At 47.0% G+C, this 23,407-nt stretch overlaps 1 protein-coding gene across 2 annotated transcripts in view; it reads left to right on the top strand.

Moving 5' to 3' along the window:
* Window positions 1–23,407, top strand: part of KIAA0825 (KIAA0825 ortholog) — a 2,111,807-nt gene that overhangs the window by 1,474,323 nt on the left and 614,077 nt on the right. For both annotated transcript variants that reach the window (XM_069225418.1, XM_069225426.1), the window contains exon 18: window positions 9–168. In XM_069225418.1, the coding sequence (XP_069081519.1) occupies window positions 9–168 (160 nt within the window). The remainder of the gene's footprint in view (window positions 1–8; window positions 169–23,407) is intronic.

The raw sequence follows: 23,407 nt of genomic DNA, 5'->3' as shown, positions 1-23,407 counted from the left end.
TCTTCCAGTTTCCCTGCCACGCCGGAGGATGCCGCAGCCGGAGAGGAGGGAGGCTGCACGCTTGGATTGACTGAGCAGAAAATAAACATGATGGTGCTGGATATCTGCCACAAACCAGGTGGCAGCGACTACCTGAGGCAAATTTATCACATCATCCAACTCAATGAGGTAGGGAAACTGCCTCTTTACTGAGCAATTAGGTGTGTAGTGGCCTGCGGCAGCTTCTGCTGGCAGCTAAGGGCTAGTCACGGAGGCGATAATGCTTCTTAAAGTCAATACCTAACTCGATATTGCATTGTAAAGGAATCCATTGCTTTTCGGCTCCTCTGCATGCAAGCAGAGAGTGTGTACTTCACCAGATGCTCCGAGATCTGTTTATTTACCTTAAATGTACGATGGCTCGTGGCAATGGATGCCTCCTGACCCACCTGCTCACTTGTAATAGATGTAACTGGCGAGGAAGTATGCGCTTTGTCAGTGTCACCCTTCTCGGAGAAGTGAAGTCATGGGTAATACATCGATAGTTCTCTGTAGAGTTAGATGTCTTGGCAAAATTGCAGACGTGGGTTTCTGGGCATGACACGGAAAGTGGTTAAATTACTCACAGTGGTTGCACTCAAGAGCAACTGGAATGGAAAGTTTAGAGCTTCACACCTTCAATACCTGCCAAACACTGCCCATACGATTTTTACAACTAGACTTTATTATCTTTTTTCATTTTGTGTTCCCTCATTAAAATCTGTTTCCAACACAAGTACGTTTTTAGTTGTCTATCTCCTGGTGTTTGTGTAAGAGGAAAACGTTTGTTTTTCTTTAATGATGAATAGTAGCCAGCAAACACTGAAACCCTTTTGTTTGCTGCATCCCAGCATGTAATCCTAGAGAATTCATTCACCCACATTGCACGTGCATGGCGTAATAGTCTTTGTAGACAACACAAATAACACAGGAAATGGCAATGCCAGTAGGTGTGTGTAGGAAAGTGCCACTGTTGACATGGTTATCCCCCCACTTTTTGCCTAGTGTTGATGGCAACTTTGATTGAATGTGTGTTGGGATCCTGCTAACCAGGAACCAATATCAGTGTTCTTTCCCAAAATCTGTACCTTTGTTTCCACAATTGGCACACCCCTGGCACACAGTTAAGTCCCTGGTAAAAGGTACCCATGGTACTCAGGGCCCTGGGACTAGGGAAGGTCCCCAAGGTCTGCAGCATATATTACGCCACCCTAGGGAACCCCTCGCCAAGGACATGTTCACTGCCATTGCAGGTTGTGTGTGCTGGTGAGGAGAAAAAGGCCAAGTAAACATGGCAGCCCTCTCAGGGTGCCATGCCCACAAACCACTACCTGTGGCATAAGTAAGTCACCCCTCTAGCAGGCCTTACAGTCCTAAGGGAGGGTGCACTATACCACATGTGAGGGCATAGCTGCATGAGCAATGTGCCCCTACAGTGTCTAAATCCATTCTTCGACTTTGTAAATGCAGTGTAGCCATATTGAGTATATGGTCTGGGAGTTTGTCATTACGAACTCCACAGTTCTATAATGGCTTCACTGAATACTGGGAAGTTTGATATCAAACTTCTCAGCACAATAAACAGTGTGGGATTTATTGAAAAATGCACCCAGAGGGCATCTTAGAGATGCCCCCTGTATGTTATCCAAACTGATAGTGCAGGACTGACCGGTCTGTGCCAGCCTGCCACTTTCAGGCAAGTTTCTGACCACATGGGATGAGAGCATTTGTGCACTCTGTGGTCATAAACAAAGCCTGTCCTGGGTGGAAGTGCTTCCCACCTCCCTCTTGCAGGAACTGTAATACCTGGCGGTGAGCCTCAAAGGCTCAAGCCTCAGGTTACAGTGCCCCAGGGCCCTCCAGCTAATGGATTTGCCTGCTTCTCCCCTCCCCCCCCGCCCCCAGACAAAGCCCCACTTTTGGCGGCAAGTCCGGCGGGAAAATTAGGGAAAACAGGTGTCCTATGGTGTCCAGAGCTGAGGTGAACCCCTTCCTGCAGAATCATCCATCTTAGTTTGGAGGACAGGGACCAGTAGGATTAGGGTTGTGCCTCCCATCCCAAAGGCAGTGGGCACAAGGAGGGTGTAGCCACGCTCCGGGACAGTAGCCATTGGCTACTGCCATCTGATCCCTGCAATGCCCCTAAATCCAGGATTTAAGGGCCTCCCTGAACCCAGCTCACCAGATTTCTGGTGACTTGACAAGAAGAAGAAGGAGGACTGCATAGCTGAAAACCCCAGCAAAGAAGAAGGAAGATAACATCTGACTTGGCCCCAGCCCTACCGGCCTCTCTACTGCTTCAAAGAACCTGCACAAGAACAACGACGCCTCCAGCGGGGCCAGTGACCTCTGCCAAGCTACAAAGGACTGCCCTGCACCCGAAAGGACCAAGAACTCCCATGGACAGTGGCCCTGTCCAAGAAGAAACAAAATCCAAGGACTGCAGCACCACTCCGAATGCGCGAGTCCTGACCACACTGCACCCAACTCCCACGGCCCTTGTCCAGGTGTCCCACCCAGCTAGAGAGAATCCCCAGGCGGTTCTGAGTCAGTGCCCACTCTGGGATGACCTCTCACTCCCTCCACGACGACGCCTGCAGAGGAAATCCCGAGGACCCCCTGACCGTGAAAGCTCCGGATGAAGATATCCGACGCCTAAAGACACCGCAGCCCCCAGGCCTTGGAGAACCCGACCTTTGGTGCAGCAACGTTCAGCAGGCGGCCCTCCACCCTATCCAGCCTGTGGTTTGCCTGAGACGACCTCCTGGACCTCGCCTGCACCATCTGAGAGACCCCCGGGGTTCACTCATAGAGAATCATTGGAGAACCAACACTTTGTTTGCACCCTGCACCCGGCCGCACCAGTTCCGCTGAGGGTGTATTTTTTGTTGCCTACTTGTGGCCCCTCCTGTGCTCTTTTAAGCGCCCCAGGTCTGCCCTCCAAAGACGTGGGTCCTTACCTGCCTGCAGATCTGAAACCGAGTGCCCCAGTCCCCATAGGAGCCCACGTTAATTTTGCCTACACTCTGACCTCTGCACCCAACTGGCCCCGTGTTGCTGGTAGTAGGTGTTTGGGGATAACTTGAACCCCAACCTGTGGACTTCCTAACCTCCGGAGACTGGAACTGTAAGTGTTGTACTTACCTGTAAATCAATCTAACTTTTCTTCCCCCCAGGAACTGTTTCTGAACATTGCATTGTGTCAACTTTTAAAACAGATAATTGCCAATATTTCAAAAACTATAACTTATCGATTTCAAACAAGGTGCTATTCATATATGTGTGAAATATGAAACTATTGAAGTACTTACCTGCAACTTGAATCTTTTGCTTCTAAAAATAAAGACAAAACATTTTTGCTCTATCAAAAACATTGGTCTGGAGTTAAGTCATTGAGTGTGTGCTTTTACTATTGTCTGTGTGTGTACAACAAATGCTTTGCACTACCCTCTGATAAGCCTAACTGCTCGACCACACTACCACAAAATAGACCATTAGTATTATCTACTTTAGCCTCTTTTAAGCCTTTGGGGAACCCCTGGACTCTGTGCACACTATATCTCATTTTGATATAGTATATACAGAGCCAGCTTCCTACATTGGTGTATAAGCGGTGGGGTCTATGAGTTTGCATTTGCTGGACTACTCAGCCAATATCTGATCACCGACTAAATTCCTAAATTGCCTTTAGAAAACTGATTTTTGAATTTCGCATATTTAAAAAAAAATTAAAAGTCCTGCTAGGGCCTGGGTTAAGTCCCCTTAGTATTTCTTGTTAGATTTAAAATTTACTGTAAATTAGGAATTAGTTACTAGAAGTAGTCTTTTAGTTTCTAAGAAGTAATCCCAACTATTAGTAACATAGTGAGCAGCTCAGAGGATATGGTTGTGGAACTTATCCTCACCCCTTACATCCATCTAGGGACCTCTGTAAGGTTGGAAAATATCAAAACAGATTCCAACCCTACCAAGGTCAAGTTCCAGGAACTCTTGGCAGAGTACAGCAGGGACCACCCTGCTGAGGAGGAAGAACTCCACTCAGACAGGGAAGATGTTAGAGTTGAGGAGTATGACCTCCCCACCTCCTCACCTAACTAGGGACACCATGGCCCCAAGATCCCTGTTTCCAAGTATAGCACTCACAAGATCTGGGTCTTCCACACAGGAGCGCAGCTTCTCTGGGGACATTGAGGGCAGCCTCAATGAAAAGGACCTCCTTTTAGCAAGGATGGCCAAAAGATTAGCTTTAGAGCAACAACTCCTAGCTATAGAAAGGGAGAGAGCAGAAATGGGCTTAATACCCATCAATGGTGCCAGCAATATAAATAGGGTCAGAGGGAATACTGATATTCTAAAAATCCCCAAAGGGATTGTCTCAAAATATGAAGAGGGTGATGATATCACCAAGTGGTTCACAGCCTTTGAGAAGGCTTGTGCAACCAGAAAGTTAAACAGATCTCACTGGGGAGCTCTCCTTTGGGATCTGTTTACTGGTCAGTGTAGGGGTAGACTCCTCACACTCACTGGTGAAGATGCTGAATCCTATGACCACATGAAGGCTACCCTGATTGAGGGCTTTGGATTCACCACAAAGGAGTATAGAATTAGGTTCAGGGGGGCTCACAAAACCTCCAGCCAGTCCTGGGTCGATTTTGTAGACTACTCAGTGAAAACACCAGATGGTTGGAAAACTGGCAATGGAGAGCATGAGTATGACGGGCTTTATAATTTGTTTATGAAGGAACACCTGTTAAGTAACTGCTTCAATGACAAGTTGCCTCAACATCTGGTAGCCCTAGGTCCAAGTTCTCATCAAGAATTGGGAAAGAAGGCAGAGCATTGGGTCAAGACTAGGGTGATCAAGACTTCCACAGGGGGTGACCAAAAGACAAGGGTCACAAAGCCTCCTGAGGGGAAGGGTGGTGAGACACCTAAGGACAAAAACAAAGAGCCTTCACAAGGGTCCCAAAAACCTGCTCAGGCCCCAAGCCTCTTCACCATCCACAAACAGGTATAAGGGTAAAAACTTTGATCCCAAGAAGGCCTGGTGTCACACCTGTAAACATCATGTACACCAAGCTGGATGGCCTGTCCCAAGAAAAATCCCACTAGCACTATTCCAGTTAGCACTGGAATTGCCAGCCTCCAGGTGGGATCAGCATTGTGTCAAGACCAAATCAGGGTTCACACTGAAGCTACTCTAGTCTCAGAGGGTGGGGTGGATATAGCCACACTGGCTGCCTGGCCGCCTAACATGCAAAAATACCAGCAGCAGCTCTTAATTAATGGGACAAAGGTAGAAGCCCTGAGGGATACAGGTGCCAGTGTCACCATGGTGACAGAGAAACTGGTTTCCCCAGGACAGTATTTGGCTGAACAAACATATCGGGTTACCAATGCTGACAATGTGAGTAAAGGCCATCCCATGGCGACTTTAGAATGGGGAGGGCTTACTAGCCTGAAACAAGTAGTGGTCTCTTCTGCAATCCCACTGGAATGCTTGCTAAGGAATGATCTGGAGCCCTCAGCTTGGGCTGAGGTAGAACTCAAAACCCATGCATCCATGCTGGGAATCCCTGAACTGGTGTGTGAAAACCAGAGCATAAAGCAGAGCACAGGGTGAAAAAAGTGTTGGAGCCTGGTATAATGGCCCAACCTTCTAAGAGAAAGAAAGGGTAAGAGGACTGGGGGATCAGCCTCTGAACAGCACAAAAACAAGACCTCTCTTCCCAGGAAGATGTCTTATCCCGTGAGGGAACTGAGTCCATGGAGCTGGAGCTCTATGAAGTAGAGCTCTTGTGCCCAGGGGAACCCTCAAGGGAACAGCTGTGGTAGGGACAACAGACTTGTCCCACTCTTGAAGGCCTGAGGTAGCAAGCTGCTGCACAGGAGAAGGGAGATATCAGTGGCTCCCACATGGTCTATTGGGAAGATGGACTCCTTTATACTGAGGCCAGAGACCCAAAACCTGGTGCAACCAGGAGAATGGTAGTACCTCAGGGGTTTAGAGAGTTTATCCTAACTTTGGCCCATGACATCCCCCTAACTGGGCATTTGGGACAAACCAAAACATGGAGTAGGCTTGCCAACCACTTTTATTGGCCCAATATGTCACAGAAGGTGAAGGAGTTTTGTAGCTCCTGTGTCATCTGTCAATTCAGTGGCAATACAGGCGGCTACCTAAAGGTCCCCCCCTCATTCCACTTCTTATGGTGGGGGTTCCCTTTGAAAGGGTTGGTGTGGACATTGTGGGTCGACTTGAGCCACCCACAGCCTCAGGGAACCAGTATATACTGGTAGTAGTGGATCATGCTACCAGATACCCTGAAGCAATTCCCCTTAGGTCTACTACAGCTCCTGAAGTAGCCAAGGCCCTGATTGGTATCTTTACCAGAGTGGGCTTCCCTAAGGAGGTGGTTTCTGACAGAGATACAGACTTCATGTCAGCTTACCTGAAACCCATGTGGATTGAGAATGGGGTGACTTACAAATTCACCACACCACACCATCCACAAACCAATGGCCTTGTTGAGAGGTTCACAAGACATTGAAGGGCCTGGTTATGGGGCTCCCTGAAAAACTCAAAAGGAGATAGGATTTCCTTCTACCATGCCGGCTTTTCACCTACAGAGAGGGGCCACAGAAGGTAGCAGGGTTTTCCCTCTTTGAGCTTCTGTTTGGCCATCCTGTAAGGGGATCACCGGCACTGGCACCCTAAACAAGATGTGGTGGACTATGTGCTTGGCCTCTGCTCTAGGATGGCTGAGTAATTGGAAAAGGCATCCAAAAACATTGAGGACAGCCAAGAACTCCAGGGGTTGTGGTATACTCAAAGGGCTGCACTGGTAGAATTCCAGCCAGGGCAGAAAGTTTGGGTTCTGGAGCCTGTGGCTCTCAGGGCACTTAAGGACACATGGAGTGGCCCTTACCCAATACTGGAAAAAAGAGTCAGGTCACCTACTTGGTGGACCTGGGCACTAGCAGGACACCCAAGAGAGTGATCCATGTTAACCGCCTGAAACTCTACAATGATAGGGTACACATAACCATGCTGATTGTTACTGTTGAGGATCAGGAAGCAGAGAGTGAACCTCTCCCTGACCTCCTTTCAGCTGACCCTAAGGATGGGTCAGTAACTGGAGTTGTCTATTCAGACACCCTCTCTGCCCAACAGCAAGCTGACTGCAAGCAAGTCCTACAGCAGTACGCTGAGCTCTTCTCTTTGACCCCTGGTCAGACACACTTGTGTACCCATGATGTGGACACAGGAGACAGTTTAGCTGTAAGACCAAAATTTATAGACAGTCAAAGAGAGCATCAAAGTGGAAGTCCACAAGATGCTGGAGTTAGGGGTAATTGAGCACTCTGACAGTCCCTGGGCTAGCCCAGTGGTCTAAGTGCCCAAACCTCATACCAAAGATGGCAAGAGAGAAATGAGGTTCTGCGTGGACTATAGAGGTCTCAACTCTGTCATCAAGACAGATGCACACCCTATACCCAGAGCAGATGAACTAATTGACAAGTTAGGTGCAGGCACATTTTTAAGTACCTTTGACTTAACTGCAGGGTACTGGCAAATTAGGATGGCACCTGGAGCAAAAGAAAAGACAGCATTCTCTATACCTGATAGGCATTATCAGTTTACTGTTATGCCCTTTGGGTTAAAGAATGCCCCTGCCACCTTCCAAAGGTTGGCGAATTAAGTCCTTGCTGGCTTGGACTCCTTTAGTGCAGCATATCTCAAGGCTATTGCTGTCTTTAGCTCCAGCTGGCAGGATCACCTGATCCACCTGGGTAAGGGTTTGCAGGCCTCTCTATTAAAGCATCTAAGTGCCAAATAGGGCAGGGCACAGTTCTATACTTGGGCCACCTTGTGGGAGGAGGCCAAGTTCAACCCTTACAACCCAAGATTCAGACCATTCTGGACTGGGAAGCTCCAAAAACGCAGACTCAAGTCAAGGCATTTCTTGGCTTGACTGGTTACTACAGAAGGTTTGTGAAGGGGTACGGATCTATTGTGACACCCTTCACAGAACTGACCCTAAAGAAGAAGCCCAAAAAGGTAAACTGGACTCTTGACTGTCAAAAGGCCTTTGACACTTTGAAAAAAGCAATGTGCTCAGCACCAGTTCTTAAAGCTCCAGATTATTCTAGGCAGTTTATTGTGCAGACAGATGCCTCCGTACAAGGGATAGGAGCAGTCCTGTCCCAAACCAAGTGCCTGTTCCTTTGATGATGAGTTTAGGCACTTAATAAGGCATACATGCACTTTGTCACTCATTCTTTCACTCATACAGCCATTCATTCACCCACTGGCTTATTCTTGCATTCACCCTCTTATAGCCTCAGAACACTTTAAAAAATAAAAGGAAGAGAAAAAAAGAAATGAAAAGAGGACTCGTAAAATAACAAAATGGAAAACTAATGACTGTCCGAAAAGCTCAGGCACAGAAGTGCACTTATTTTTCAGGCGGATGTGCATATGTGATGAGGCAAAAGACCATAATTTGCAGGGAAATAGAATCAGTGGCAGAAATGGGCTAATCCTGTGCCCCATTCTATGTACTGTCACAAGGATTGAAAGAATGAAAATGACACTCGAACCCCAGAAGAGGGATGACCAAAAGGGCAGGCTTACACCAGATCTTCTTTCACATATGACCAAAGGTCAGCGTGACAAACACTTTTCATGTTCAGTTCAGACAGCCAGTCGCTGTACGTGTGCTAAATATAGAGGCCCCTGGCTGCCTGAGCCAAACTTTGTTAGGCTGAAGATTTCACGGTCCTGTGGGCGTGACCTCATCAGTCTGGCAATGTTCTGCAATGTCCTCCCCCTCATGACGAGGGTGCACGTCACCAATCGTCTCGGACCTGGGTGCTTCAGTTTTAAGACCAGAAGTGCCCAAGACAGACAGTCCATCATTGATGCCTTGTCACAGAGTGGGGTGGACTGAGCAAGTCTCACTGACCCCACCCCACTCTGTAATGAGAACCGGAAACATCCTCCTCTCATAGGCTGACCCATGACAAGTTCAGCAAATGAGATGAGGCGGCATTCCCTTTCCTCCCGGAACCATTAAGCTGTCCTCCTGCCACCAGCTATCATCCCCACAGCACAGTAAGCTTTTTTGAATGTAGGAATGTATGTGCATTTGTGTGTGCTGTGAGTGGGTATGTGTGTGTGAATGGTGGGTATATGTGCGCATGGTTGCGAATGGATGGGAGAGAGTGTGCATGTAGATTAGTGTGTATATGAGTGTGTGCGTATGGTCCGTCAGACTCCCTGCTCAGGCAAATTACCAGCAGCCACTGCCAAAGCCCCTCTGCGCAGTGCTAAATTTGAGCTGGTAGTTTCAGGTGGCGCCCTACAGGGGACTAGCACATACTTTTCCTCATCAGACTTTGACCCGGGGCAAGAGAGGAAAATACAAAAGGAGGAAAGGAGGAAGAAGAGAAAGACAGAAAAACAGTGACACAAGGAGAAAGCAGGGATGAAAAAGAACCCGCAAGAGTGAAATAAAGGGGCATGGAGTGTATGGTGGTGAAAAAAAGAATCATGAGGTGTAATCAACACTAAGCAGCTCTGGTGTTTTGGAATCCTGATGTATGTCAGCAACAGCTGCAGACTCTGAGAAAAGCTTTGGGCACCACAAGTTTTTTTAAACAAATTAAGCCCTGCCTCTATGTATGTGCACATTCTACTCCAAGCTATATGATACAATGTTGGTGACTGACGCAGAGAAGTAGGCTGCCACCTAGACTGTATCCAGCTGCAATGGCTGCACCAAGCTCACCGTCTGTAGCTAGATTCTCCCTTCACAGTGGAGGAGGTTACCCAGGTCATTAAGAGCTTTTTAATGTTTTTATTAAAAGGACCTGACAGACATCTACCCTGCCAGGCCCTCATAAGAAGGCTAAACTGTGATTGTCACGGTGTAAATCTTTAGACCCCAGTATTTTTAAAAGAAAGTAGCACGCAAAAAAAGTTTCTCTACTACAGTAATCTGTGATATTCACACAAATCACCTGTATACAGACAGCAAACATACTGTAGTAAAAAATCCACCCTTAAATGTATTTTGACTTCAACCAATGATTCTCACAATAACTAAGTCCTACTGCCTTTGTTATTATTTTTCATAATAAGCAATTTGGGCCTATGTCAAATGCTATTACTTTTCCTACTGGACCAGTCTTGCTGACAGTCTTTATTACTGGCTCATAACATTAACCAATTAACTAGCCCAGGTTTACTATATCAAGCATAAGCTTTTTCACAAGGCACCCTGCAGGCAAACAGTCATGATAATTACAAATTTGATTAACGTTGGCTAGGCAATATACCACCCCCTCCTAAGAACGTCTAACAAGGATTGTAGCACTGCATATCTTCTACCCAAGTGGTCAAAACCCTGGCTTTCTAAGTTAATCTGTGTGATTCCAGCCCGGGAGCCATCATTTGGGGGGACAACTTCAACGTGGTACTTGATGGGGCAGTGGACTGCTCGGGTGCTTCTAGGAGTGCTAACCCTAAAGCAGCGGTACAACTTCACACACTCAGCATGATAATTACTTAAATGATATTGGCTCGGCTCACCCATGCAGCTAACGTAGAGGGCTCATGTGTCACTCTTCCCACAATGTGTGTTCGAGCATCGATTATTGGCTACTCTCCTGAGTCGCACTCACCTGGGCCACCTCGGTGGTACACATGCCTCCCACCCTTTCCAACCATGCCCTGTCCTGCTGGAGCTTTCTCTACCGCAGGCAGTCCCTCACGCCTTCCCCTGGCATCTGTCCCCGGGGTACTTCGGGACACGACAAAATCCACAGTGTGACCATCAAGTACTTTAGTAATCATGCATGCTCTGTGTCTTCTCCATCAACCCTCTAGGAGGCCTTTAACGTAGTGATCTGAGGCACATGCATTGCTAAACAATTGAGCATCCTCCAGACAATCCACGAGCAACTAGTTATGCTAAAATAGGACCTCTGGCCCTGGAACTGGAATACTGTACATCTAAAAGTGCTGCCACCATGGCAGAGATTTGGACAAAACTTAACTGAATTAGAAAAAGAAGCCACACAAGAGCCAAAATATCTCAGCTGTGAAGCTACCGCACGCAGGTACGGGGAGGGATGCCAGTCAGCGCCCAGGCAAGGCGCTGACTGGCATTCTGCACAAACCTTTGGCTTCCGCCTATGTAGTGGGGTTCCTGGATGAGTAGTAGGAACAACAGTCTACTCCAACCAGGCTAATGCAAACATTGTCCGCATTCTACGCAAGCTATGTGAAGCAACGCTGGTGTCTGACACTCTGGAGCATGCTGTCCAGCTGCTCTGGCTGAACTGAGCTCACTGTCTTACCTAGATTCTCCTTTCACAGTGGAGGAGGTTACCCAGGTCATTCAGAACCTTCCAGGCGGCAAGGCTCCAGGACTGGATGGCCTCACCACCTCCCTTTACAAAGAATTTGCAGCCCTGCTGGCCCCCCCACTTATCTGCAATGTATGAGGACTCTCTGGAGTTCGGGACACTACTGCTGTCCTTGTGGGAAGCAGTTATAGAATCGCTTCTAGAGCCTGACAAGCCGGCGGATCAGTGTGATTTATACAGACCGCTCTCTATGATAAACGTTGATAACTGATTTGTCTTTTATACACCTCCCATACCACCCTCATCCGACTTAACAGTATGTTGTCAGAGCCCTTCTTGATCACTTGCAGAACCTGCCAGATATGCCTACTGACTCCAATTCTTTTCGCCCCTTGTGGCCCGGTTGCAGCAACACCACACTCGCAGAGGCCTCTCTTTGTACCCTGGAAACTTGTGGGATCCATGTACGAGTATGTTGTGATGCTATACATTTGAGAGCACTGTGAGAATCTGGCCCCAGTTATTCGTGATGTTATACGTTTGGGGGATACTCTGTGATTTATGTCAAGTAGGCCAAATCCACAGTATTTCCCCTCACAGAATGTACACAGCAGTTTACCTCTGAATATCCACTGCACTGGACTTCTGGCCCGGTTTGCTATCTAGGCATCTGGAGTTGCCAGGACCCTGATGAACTCTGGAAGTTTAACTAAGACCATGCCATATTGTGGCTGGAAGAGAGGATCCTGGTATGGACCCACTTGCCATTATCTTTGACGGGGCACATAGCCATTGTAAAAATGGTGGTCCTACCCAAGTTCCTGTACCTCTTCATAAATATTCCCAACCCACCTCACTTCACATTTCCTACAGCAGCTGCTCTCCAATCTCGTCTCCTTCATTTGGGCTGGCAAGCAACCGCGGAACTCCTGGGAAACACTCACCCTAACTTTTTTACAGGGAGGTTGGGTGCACCTGAAATGTCTCTTTACGAATTCAGTGCCCAGGCACAATACATTCACTTTTGGCTGTACCCAACGCAATTTCAACCACACACAACTATTGAGACAGATCATGCGGCAGCCTGACCTCTAATCACAGCAGTATTCACGTGGACTGAAATTGACACGGTGGAGTCTGAGAGATGGGCGTGGGATGGCATGCAACGACATGCCAGACCTCCCTACCTGTATGCACCCTCCACTCTCATGACGTGCAAAGCTCCACTTCCACCTTTGCTAGGCAAGGCTGCCAGGACGAGGGTGTGAGAATGCAGCCTCACAACTTTCTTGGATTTATACCCTGTCAACCACTTTTTACCCCCATTTGCAACCAACAGACCATCACCTCCCACGGTGTTTGAGATCCTTCTTTCCCACCAGCTCCGCGCCACATGTTGCACGATCCACAACTCCTTTGTCACCCCTCCCCCACTGTACAAGCTCTTGAACACAGGCTCACCAACTCATTACCACGCAAACAGGTCACATGCCTCTACTCCATCATGCAAGAAACGGCGCCCGTCTTGATTTCAGAAGCCTGCACCACATGGGATTCAGACTTTGCTACCCCGATCACCGATGTTCTCTGCTGAACTCAGTATTATAGGTCACTCTCCTCCACAAACTCCCCTACTCAGAATCCTGGGATATGTCATGGGCGTACCCCCAGGAGTCCGCCGCCTCACAGCCATGCTCTTACTCCTGGCCAAACGCTGACTGGCAATGCACTGGGGGAGACGGCCCGCCCCCCACAGTAGAAGCATGGTTGAAATATGCTACTTGCTGTCAGGAACAACTCTCCAACTTCTGAGAGCTCATGTCACCACAATCATGCCTAAAGATAATTGTGACACACCATTAACTTTCCTGGGACCCACAGGTAACCTCCTCGATGGCACGTAGGTGATCTATCCCCCAGGTGGTGCCTCTGCCCACCCCAACACATCGAACACGAGTAGCCCAGCTACCCGGCCCCCACTTGCCTAATTGCCCCCTGACCACTGGGTGATTGGTGGAATCCATGCCTTCCATATTTTACATAAGCCGGCAACCATTAGGGATACACTCATAACCTCACAACAAATATACAAATCAGAAGGCAAAACAATATACACCCCTTCTGAGAAAGGCCTGACAAGGATCCTCATGCTGCATCCTGCAACTCTAGTCATTTGTCAGAGCCTGTAACCAGCAACAAAACCCTTGTCTACTGCTGTAGTCTCTGTGTAACAAAATATCTGTCTAAGACTTTACCACAGTGTAATGACAACCCATCCTAGGCCTTTAGGCGTTAACAAATGTTTTTCTCAATAATGTGGTTAGGCCTATAGCCCTTGTTGTACCTTGTAATAATACACAAATCATTGGCTGTATGCTTCTGACATCAATTTACCCAATGAATATTCAGGCCTATAGCCTTTATTATTGACTTGTCACTAACTTAGGTCTACTGAATTCTACAAAAGCATTTTCACAAGTCAACCCTGAAGCTACAGTCAGATAATCTTACATGATACACATTTTAAATTGACAAAACAATATTCAAAACTCCTAAAAGGATTGCCAAAGATTATCAGAGTGAAAATATTCTACCTGCAGCGTTTGTCAGCAGAGGAATACAGAGGGGGCAGCCAAACACAAATCTCTTGCCTACTGCAGTAATCTATGAGAATCCATGTAGTGCAATACCTGGTAACAGGCTTTAACACAGTGTTAGAAAAATCCACACTTAACAACCTCTTGGTATTAGCATGGCATTTTTACAATAAATAAGGCAGGCTTTCTGCGTTTTGCAGTGACCCAGTTAGGCTTGTTTGCGTAACCAACTAAGGCCTAACGTATTCCACGTAAGCTTTCTCACAAGGCAGTTGCCAGTATACAATTATTACATTACAAATATGTACAACATGTCGCTTGACAAACCAACATACAACACTTCCTAAAAGAGCATTACAAGGATTCTCTAAGTATAAATCTTCTACCTCGAAGGTTTGTAACATGGGGTAACAAAAAAACCAAAGCCCTTTCCTTCTGTAGTAATCAGTGACATCCCATATCGCAAAATACCTGTCTACAAACTTTAGCACAGTAAAATAACAGTTCACCCTTAAAGGCTGGTTCACTGTAACATATGTTTTTCACAATAATTAAGTCACGCTTACTTTGCATTGTCAAAAAGTTTCATAATAAACAGGCCAGGTGAATAGCTTTGATCATTGGCTTGTCACCATAACTCAATCTTGCTGTGTTGAGCATAAGCTTTCCCACAAGGCAAAAAGTCTAATACATTCACTTTTGTCAGTAGAAGCACACAGCATCTATCTAATGAAAATCAGCTCTCAAGGAAATCACCGTTCGGCCAGAGCCAAAGTCCATCTCTCAGGATCTCATTAAAGATCTTTTTCTGTTGATCACGTAAGGTCTGGTGACAGCTGTGCTGCCAAGCTAGACCTATCAAGGGCACCAGGGCATCTGTCCAAAAGAGAGGTAAGAAGAAGCCAGGTGACTCAAAAGAACAAGAGAGAAGGAAGAAATGTAGAGGAACATGAGTCACTGTGAGGCATTAAAACATGCAAAGAAAATCCTAACCATTAGAAACATAACATTATATAAGAAAACCTGCAGAAAAAGCAGAACATTGATTAAAAGAAAAATTCACCATAAAGCAACTTCGATGTTGTCAGCCCGTTTATTCTCAGAAGATTAAAAGGACACCAGCAGTGAGATGGTGAAGAAGTACAATGGATTAGCTTGCATGCTGTGGTGCTGATGGCCTTTTCTGTATTGAGTCATGGGCATGAACGGGCGGCTCCTCCGTAATAGCAGAGGAGTGTTGCTTCCCTGCTCAGCCAGGCTGGGGTGGGGCCATAGGAAGGAGGAGTGATAGGCACTGTAAAGTGCGCATGTCGGTTTGTCCAGCTGTCTTAGGCCGGCCAAACTGACATGTACACTTAAATTTCTCCTATCTGGCTGTGTTACATAGCCGGGTTGGAGAAATGGCACAGGCTCCCTGTGCCCGAGCGAGCAGCAAATTAGCCTGCTCAGGCCAATCCTGGTGCTGCTCTCATGCGTGGTATAGCATGAGAACAGCCTCTGGATTGGGAGTCTGTGCCCCTTTAACTAGTGGTAAGAAAGGAGTGATGGAGGCAGGCGGGATCGAGAGCGGCAGGTACGTTTTTTACATTTTTTTATTTTTAAACACCACCATCCCTCTTCAGCAACGCCCCCCCCTCGATTGGTGGTAGCCGCCACTGGGATTGAAGCTTGAATATTCTAACGGGCATTGTTGCTGCTGCTCACATCTTCCTGGTGACAGAGCACTCATTTTGTTAATACACGTTATATGCCAAAGTGCCACATGAATCTTCACTGCAAGAAAACACATGGCTATGCACCTCAAAATGGCAGTGCACCAAGGCTGCACCACCATCAGAATTGTTCCTTCCAAGCAGAGAAACTGGAATTTACATCAGTGTTTGCCAAGATGTACTAGTGTATGACTTATGTCCTACCTCCAAAACAAAACACTTGTGTCATTCATATGTACATTGTAGCCATTTTACTCTGGAACTTGTTAAACTCAAAACTGGATTGTTAGAGGTCTTGTAAACTTTAACACCTTCCTTACTGCCTGTAGAAAATTAATCTACTAAGTCTTTTGGGTGCATATTGATGACCGACCACTGGTAAGTTTTAAAACAGCAGCACAAAGGTCCACAAAAAAGACCCTTTCTAGCCACTGCTGCTGAAACCTGGACATCTGTATTTCTTAAGCGAGTGTGCCTAGAAAGTCATTGCTTACCAGTTCCTGAGTTGAGTTTCATCACTACTACTGACTGGGTTTTTTGGAAGACATTGGAGTGAAATTTCCAACGTGTTCAAGACGGGTGATATACATTCTGTGGAAAAGATACACAATGGTGCCCTCGTTTTCACACACCTCTCGGCTGCTTTCAGTACATCATGTGGTGCTGCATTGACTCCTGCCCTTCTTTCTGTTAATTAAAGAACTACTTCACAATGAATATTCTTGCTCCTTTATTGAAGGAAACAAGTGACCATACTCCTTGATGCACTTCTGAAGAGCTGTGCCCAGAATTTGAGTGTTATCACATTTCTGTCCAATTTGTATTGAAGGACGCTGAGGGATACAATCTTGAGCTTTGATCTGCAGCGACCATCAGCATGACTACAGTCCTAAGGGAGTCTCCGAGGCTGTTTCTTCTATGTTTTAACTTTTCAGAAAAAAACACTTTTCTTGTCTGGAAAATCCCGATTTATCTACAACACTGGAAAGTATGCAAACTATCTCTATATGTTTCATATAAAGCAGCTACAACTTTCTGACATGTTTCGTTGAGACTGAAATGTTTCAAAGATTTGCTTACTTTCTTGTTACTAGAGAAAATCCACTTCCCCGCAATAGATTACTTTGAGTGATTTGTATCAGAACATGGGTACTCACAAAAATGTTCCCTGGGGCCAAACGGTTTTGTCTGAGATGTGACCGAGGGCTGCATTGATAATAGAAGGGTGGCAGTTGAGGGTGGGGGATTAAAACCAGGAAAGGGGGGGGCGGTGCCTGTAAGGTGGGTGTAGGTAGGGGAGGCAAAGCATATACATCCATTGGCTGGATTGCTTAATGAGAATCCAAAAAACCTGGGAATATTCACAGCTTCCCTAAATTGTGTGATCCTAGGCAATTGTTTAATTTCACTTTCCCTCTTTATTCTTCATTATCATATATAAAAGGACATTGAAATACAACACTTCTGTGTGTGCATTGTACAAAAACTTCTCCTGTGTTTGATTTAATAAACTAATGTTTTTCATGTATTATAGGATCCCAGCCCAAAATGTGCACTTAACAACTGACTTGCATTATTTTCAGGGTGTTGGGGGCAAGAGAATGAATGTAAATTCATGTTTGAAAACTATTGCTTAAAAAAAAATACTTCTCAGTGCACTTGTATAAAGTGATGTATTAGGGAGAAACAGTTCTTCATGTAAATGAACTACACTCTTTAAAGTTTGAAAAGACCTTATCATATTTTTACACTTTTGCTGCAAAATGTCTTTAAAAATAAAGGTGTTTCTTAAAATTAGGCTGTGCAGGATAACCTCAACTTCAATTAAGCTTTAAATACAAGATTGCCTATTTATTTACCTAGTCGAGAAAACAGCAGCCAGTGCTGCTTTTGACCTGGGGGCCACATGTAAAGGTCAGGAGGGCCGCAAGGTAATTTAAGCTTTGAAATATTTTTTCATTATCAAGTTAAGCTAGAGTTGCCGATCCCGTCTCGTTGTCTATATACCATAAGAAGAACCAACGTTTTCACTTGACCAGGTGTTGGGGTCACTGTGTCCTAACAAACGCACGTAATACTTGTTACCAATGCCTAGTTTGTGGAAGTTAGTGTCGGTGCCCAAAGCTCTGCTTAGAAGTGCAATTAAACACCAAATACTAAGGCTGGTAGCCTTAAAAAAAACACCTCGTGCCTCTTTAATCCTCTACGAGACACACTCTGTCTCTTTATCTCACTCTTGCAGGTTCATGCTTTCTCCGTCTGTGATGGTTTTGCATCTTTCTCTCCCCTGTCTGTGGTTTTTCTCTCTTGCACTTGATAAACACCTGATGTAGAAAAATAAGAGCCGGTCACCAAAAATAAGTACAGTGGCTCCACTGGCAACCACCGGTTCAAATGAAGCACTGTTATTGACACTGCCTTGATTTCCACATGAAAAGTGTATTAAGCGAAATACAGGTATGTTACCCCTCTTGTACAGAGGACCCCGTAGGGTACCTCTAGACAATTTCTATTGAAATACCTTACAGCCATATCCCAGACGTAAGACTTACAGGTGAATGACTCCAATTGTGTTAATTCTTTGCTGATTCCTTATTGAAGCTCATTTTTTTCTTCATAACAGTTTGGTTCTTATACGGTGCCATGCAGTACAACTTACCAACCTATTTGGCAGAAAAGATCACTCTAAACAGTGGTTTGCACATACTTTGAAGATTTGAAATTTAGAAATAAGAATGTTCTTCCGCTATCTTTCATGGCCTCTGCCTGAAAATGTGTTACTTGGAACTATGATCTAACCATGCATCGCCTATCCCCCAGCTCTTGCCCAGCTACGAATAGCCAAAACCACTCAATGAAGGCTGATACTGCTGTGCCTTCCCAGTGGGTCTGTGACCTCACCTCTTGTCACCATAGAACATGCTTCCTATGGTACTATGTAATACCCTGCTGCACAGAGTTCTCTATGGTACAATTGCCTCGGAGACATCTTATATTTGTTCCTTATGTGTCCTGCACATCTATCTGGAGTCTTTGTGTTCTGGCACCCCATCTTAACTTAACCCTAGTATATATGAGATACAATACCCACTGCCATACATTGTAAGGATATTTCAAGCTACCAAGGAGTTCCATGACAACGTAGAGGACTGAGGCAGAGGTATTGTAATTCCTTACAATACGTGGTAACATCATCACCATTCTCACGAAAAGCAAAAATCCTCTGTGTCTTGCTCCTTCATATGAAAGAGATAGTAAGGTTGCAGACATGGAAAACAAAATCAGAATCTGTAGTACGAAATTTAATACACCAATAAGCATTGAGTAATTTAATGCAAAAATATATTAGACACAGCTTAATGTAAATCAGTTTAGAAAACGCTGCAAAAACATGTATTCAAAGCATATGCACACACATGGTCAGCAATCTTGGAAAGGGTTTTCTATGACGTTCCTGTCCAAGAGCATCCTGTAACATACTGGAACCTATCAGTCGTCGTGCCTATATGTGCATGCCTCATGAAGCATAGTGGTCATTTTTAATGTACCTTTTTAACATGGTGAGCAGTCATATTAGAATAGTAACTTGAGTTACCCATCTATGACCTAAAATGGACAAGATCTCCTTAGGGGGCCATGGCGAGGCCTAGTTATATCTCATTGCTGGCTGGGCTGCTCTGGGACTGCTACAAAGTCTCGTGAGTCCACCATCCAAGAGGGTGGCAGCAGAAAGTAATGATTCCTGGCTGACGGCTTCAAGGCAGTATAGGGCAGCACTGAATATAGATGACATTGACATCCACTGCAATGAGACTTTTGGGACCTGCTGGACTGGCACAGCCAGGAAGTTTGGGCCTAATTAAGGACACGAACCACTGGGCCCTGAACGCTGTCCCAGTGCGGTACTGAAAAAACAGTGGAAGGTGCCAGGTCACACCTCAAGTTCTGGTGACATAGTCTGGGCTGCCACACCTCACTGGTTTTACGAGAGTCAGAGGCTGTTGAACTCTTAGTTGATGTCCTACCTGTGTCCTGCTGGCAGCCGGTCTCGATGATACACTCCGAGGGCAACTCCTTATGTCTGGACTGTTCCCTAGCCTGGGGCCGTCTGGCATCCATTTTCTCTATCTCCTTCCATAGAGATGATAGAGATGGTGAGTGGAGGTCTCGAACTGAGAACAGGACCTTCATACAGAGAGCAAAATAGAGGGACACAAGAGACTTTCAGTGACATGGCCTCAGAAGACCAAAATGTGATGCCATGATCAAAGCCCTTCTCCAAGTGAACCCTGATAAAAAAAAAGAATGGAGTTCTAAACGCTCCAAGCAGCTGGGGTGATCATAAAGAAATGTCCAGTGCAACTCAGGAAGAAGATGAAAGGCTTACCAAAAGCTTTATGATGTGATTCTTCATGGACTTCAAAAACTAGATCAGTGCAGTTCGAATAGACCTTATACAGAGTCTATTGGACATGAGGAAGGACCTCGACGATCTGGGTCACAGAGTACACTGACTCAAATCCTACAAGGACAAGTTAAGAATAGTGTAGTGTTGGGGCCCTAGGCCCCCATGCTACTGAAATAAAGTCGACACGGACACAGTTTGGTGGTATCTGGAACTGGCCCTGGGCACGTGCGCCCGGGCCTTTTTATTGCCAGGGTCACCTGACCGGTGACGCCTGTGTTGGGTGGGTGTGGGGTGTATGTGGGAGGCCAGCCCTCAGCAGAGAGGCTGGCCAAACACTAGAACGTGCCCAGCAGGACACTACATTCCTCCAAAACTTTGAGGAACAAAAAACAAAGTCCAACCTGAAAGAGAAAAACACAGTAACAAAAACACCACCATCAGTCTCTCGGCCTCGAGAAGGCAGGCCGCAGGATTACCGTGGGCAGGTGCAGCTGGGAGCACCCGGATCCTTCTGCACGAGTTCATGATTTAACCAGTCACAGCCGGGCACAAACACAGTGTGGAAGAAATCCGGACTCTGACAGTCAGATGATTGGACAAGGGTCCACTGATGCACTGTGCTTCAGTCCTGTGGGCACTCGTGGCGAGGCTGGTGGTGTTTACAGTTCAATTTGTTCAAATAGGGCGTATCATTCGAATTGGGTGCATCACTAGCGTTGGTGGAGTCCACTGTGAATCTGCTTGCCAAGACATCCTGGCTTCACGAAGGCCAATCCCTTGAAGACGGATGACATCTTGGATGTTGTGAGGTCCTCCTCTGAAGCCTTTGTATGTTCTGACCCTCTGATGGCAGAGCTGCTTCCAGGCCACCTCTCGGTTTTGGATTCTTCACTATGGAACTTCCTCGAGGCCTTTTCGATGGGTTTGCCACTGAATTGGCATGGACTGTGCTGGGCTGCGTGTGGGCCATCTGCCGGCCGCTGCAGGCTCTCCGACAGGAGCCATGGTCAAATCATTCGTGCAACCACAAGGGTGGATGTTCCGTGGTCAGGGCGCTTGCCGACATGGATCAGGTGCATGAGGGCTCTCAGACGGACTCAGGGCAATTATCTATCACGTTGCCAGGAGGGTGTCTAGTTGGTGTCATGTTAATTCACTGAAGACAGTCTTGGTGTGCTGTGACCTGTTGGGAGTCTCCATTGCACAGCCCTGTTTGTCTCCTTGACTTCATCGGTGGGGCAATGTCCAGTCCTCTCTCAAGCTTGAGAGGACCCTTGTCTGGGTTGTCACGGGACTGCTTGTGATCTGCGCTGGGGCTGCTTGTGTGCCACATAGGGCAGCTGCAAGACCTCCTAGGAGCCACTGCCTAGTCGCTCGTGCAATTACAGGGGTAGATGGATCTGGGTCACGACTTGCTCTTGTCACCGAGAGCAGGATACCGATAGGGCGAGCAGTTGGTCATTGGTTGACTAGTTCTTCAGAGCATTAAAGCAGAGGTGTAGGACTCCATTATGGTTGTTTAACTGCTCCTTTGATGGATACCGTGATGCACATGGCAATGATGACATTTGTCGTTGGGAGACCTAGACGACAAGTGATGTTGCTGGAGGAAGGGTGATTGGAGTAACTTCGTCACAGCGAGTGCAGTCTTCCTTTAGCTAGCAGTGGTGCCATCTGCTTCAAGCAGCCGATGACAGGAGGCTTGGATGGTCACCTTTGACATGTGGGGTAAGTACGCGCTTCGCGCATGGCGTCTTACATTTGGCACTCCCGCCGAGCTGTCTCCAGTGACGTCATCGCACCCCGGTGGCTGTCTTGTCTGTGGGTGCACTATTCCTTTGTTGTGGGAGTCCTCCATCTCTCCACCCTGTTGATCTTCCGTTCTTGTTCTTCTGTGGTCGTCAGGTGTTTCAATGTGACAGGTGATGTCACACAGTCTCTTTTCTTCCTTCTTCATAGCGTGGTGCTGTGCCACGCTTTCTTCTCCTTTGTTGTGTGGACCTTTAGAAGGTCCTGTCCTGTCCAAGGACTAGGCATTTCTCAGTGTTGCTGGGTGGCATCTTGCCACTTGGGGTGTGCGACTCTCCTCTTGCCTGTTGTGGGTCACTGTCGACTCCGTCTTGAGGCAGTGTGGGGGAGGACACTCCTTGCTGAGTCTCTGGCCCGTTGCAGGGCAGTGACATAGGGTCACTTTCTTTTCCGCTTCCTCTTCACTTGAGGGCGCAGTGCTTGCGCCTCAAGGCAGTGCTTTCTTGGCACTGAGTCTTGCTTGAACCTGCGCGTGCTTTGCAGGGTTGGTCGCTTCTGATGACCTTCTGTGTGATGGGCCAATGGTGGCCGTCTTGTGTTGCTGAAAAGCCGGCTTGCACGGCCTTTTGTCCCGTGCGTTACGTCACGCTCTCGGGTGCTCTCTCCAATTTTGCGGGTGTTTTTCCGTGTTGTCACGTTCTCTGGTGCAGCTCTCTGCACACGTGACAGTCTCTTTTTTCTGGGCGTCCTTTGATATTGCCTGGCATGTCCCTTTCTTGTCCTGCGGTGATGTCCATCACTGCTGGGGCATGTGGTGTGCTTTCGGCGGTGGTGGTGGACGGCTGGCAGGGGCTGCGCAGTCCATGCGCGCTCTCCTCGTGCGTCGCGTGGCACTTGCGACCATTTCTCGTCGTTGCAGTTTGACTGGGACAGCTTCAGTCTTCTTCTTCCCTTTTGCAGCGTCGTCCGCGTCGCTTCCTTCTTCTTCGCCGTTTCCGTCTTCTGCGCTGTTTCCGTCCAGGGGGGCACTCTTGGTCTGGAGCAGTCACTTTCTGAAAGTGCTGCTGTAAACTTGCCTTCATCCAAGCTTGTTTCCCTTTAACACAGCTCCAAGGTGCAGTACCAACTTTGGCCACTGGATGCCAGTAGCGCACTTCTTTTCCAACTTGAAGGACAGTCTTCCTCCTACCGGCCTCGTTTGTTTTGAAGCAGATGCCGGTGAAACTATGCTGCGAAGACATGCTGCTGAGGAGCTGTTCAGGCTGGTGGGGGCCCTTTCTGGAGTCTGGAGAGGCTTTTTGTAAAAGTATTTTTTTTTCACAGCCTCCTTTGAAGAGGCATGCAGATGGCATAAACGTTAGTGAAGTGGGGGCTGCGGGCACAGTTTTTTTCAATCTAGGTGCGTGTGAGCACCTAACTTCTTTAGTCCTTTGTTGGAGGTGGGGGCGCGGCCCTGGGCACCTGGTGCTTTGGTGCGTGGATGCGCCATTTTATTTCAAACTTGGTTTTGGTGCGTGTCTGCACCTCATGCTTTCATTACTGCCGGA

This window comes from Pleurodeles waltl, chromosome 1_1 (genome assembly GCF_031143425.1).
Source record: "Pleurodeles waltl isolate 20211129_DDA chromosome 1_1, aPleWal1.hap1.20221129, whole genome shotgun sequence".
Classification (NCBI taxonomy): domain Eukaryota; kingdom Metazoa; phylum Chordata; class Amphibia; order Caudata; family Salamandridae; genus Pleurodeles; species Pleurodeles waltl.
Note: the sequence above shows the minus strand (reverse complement) of the source record. Positions and strands in the feature narration are given on the sequence as shown.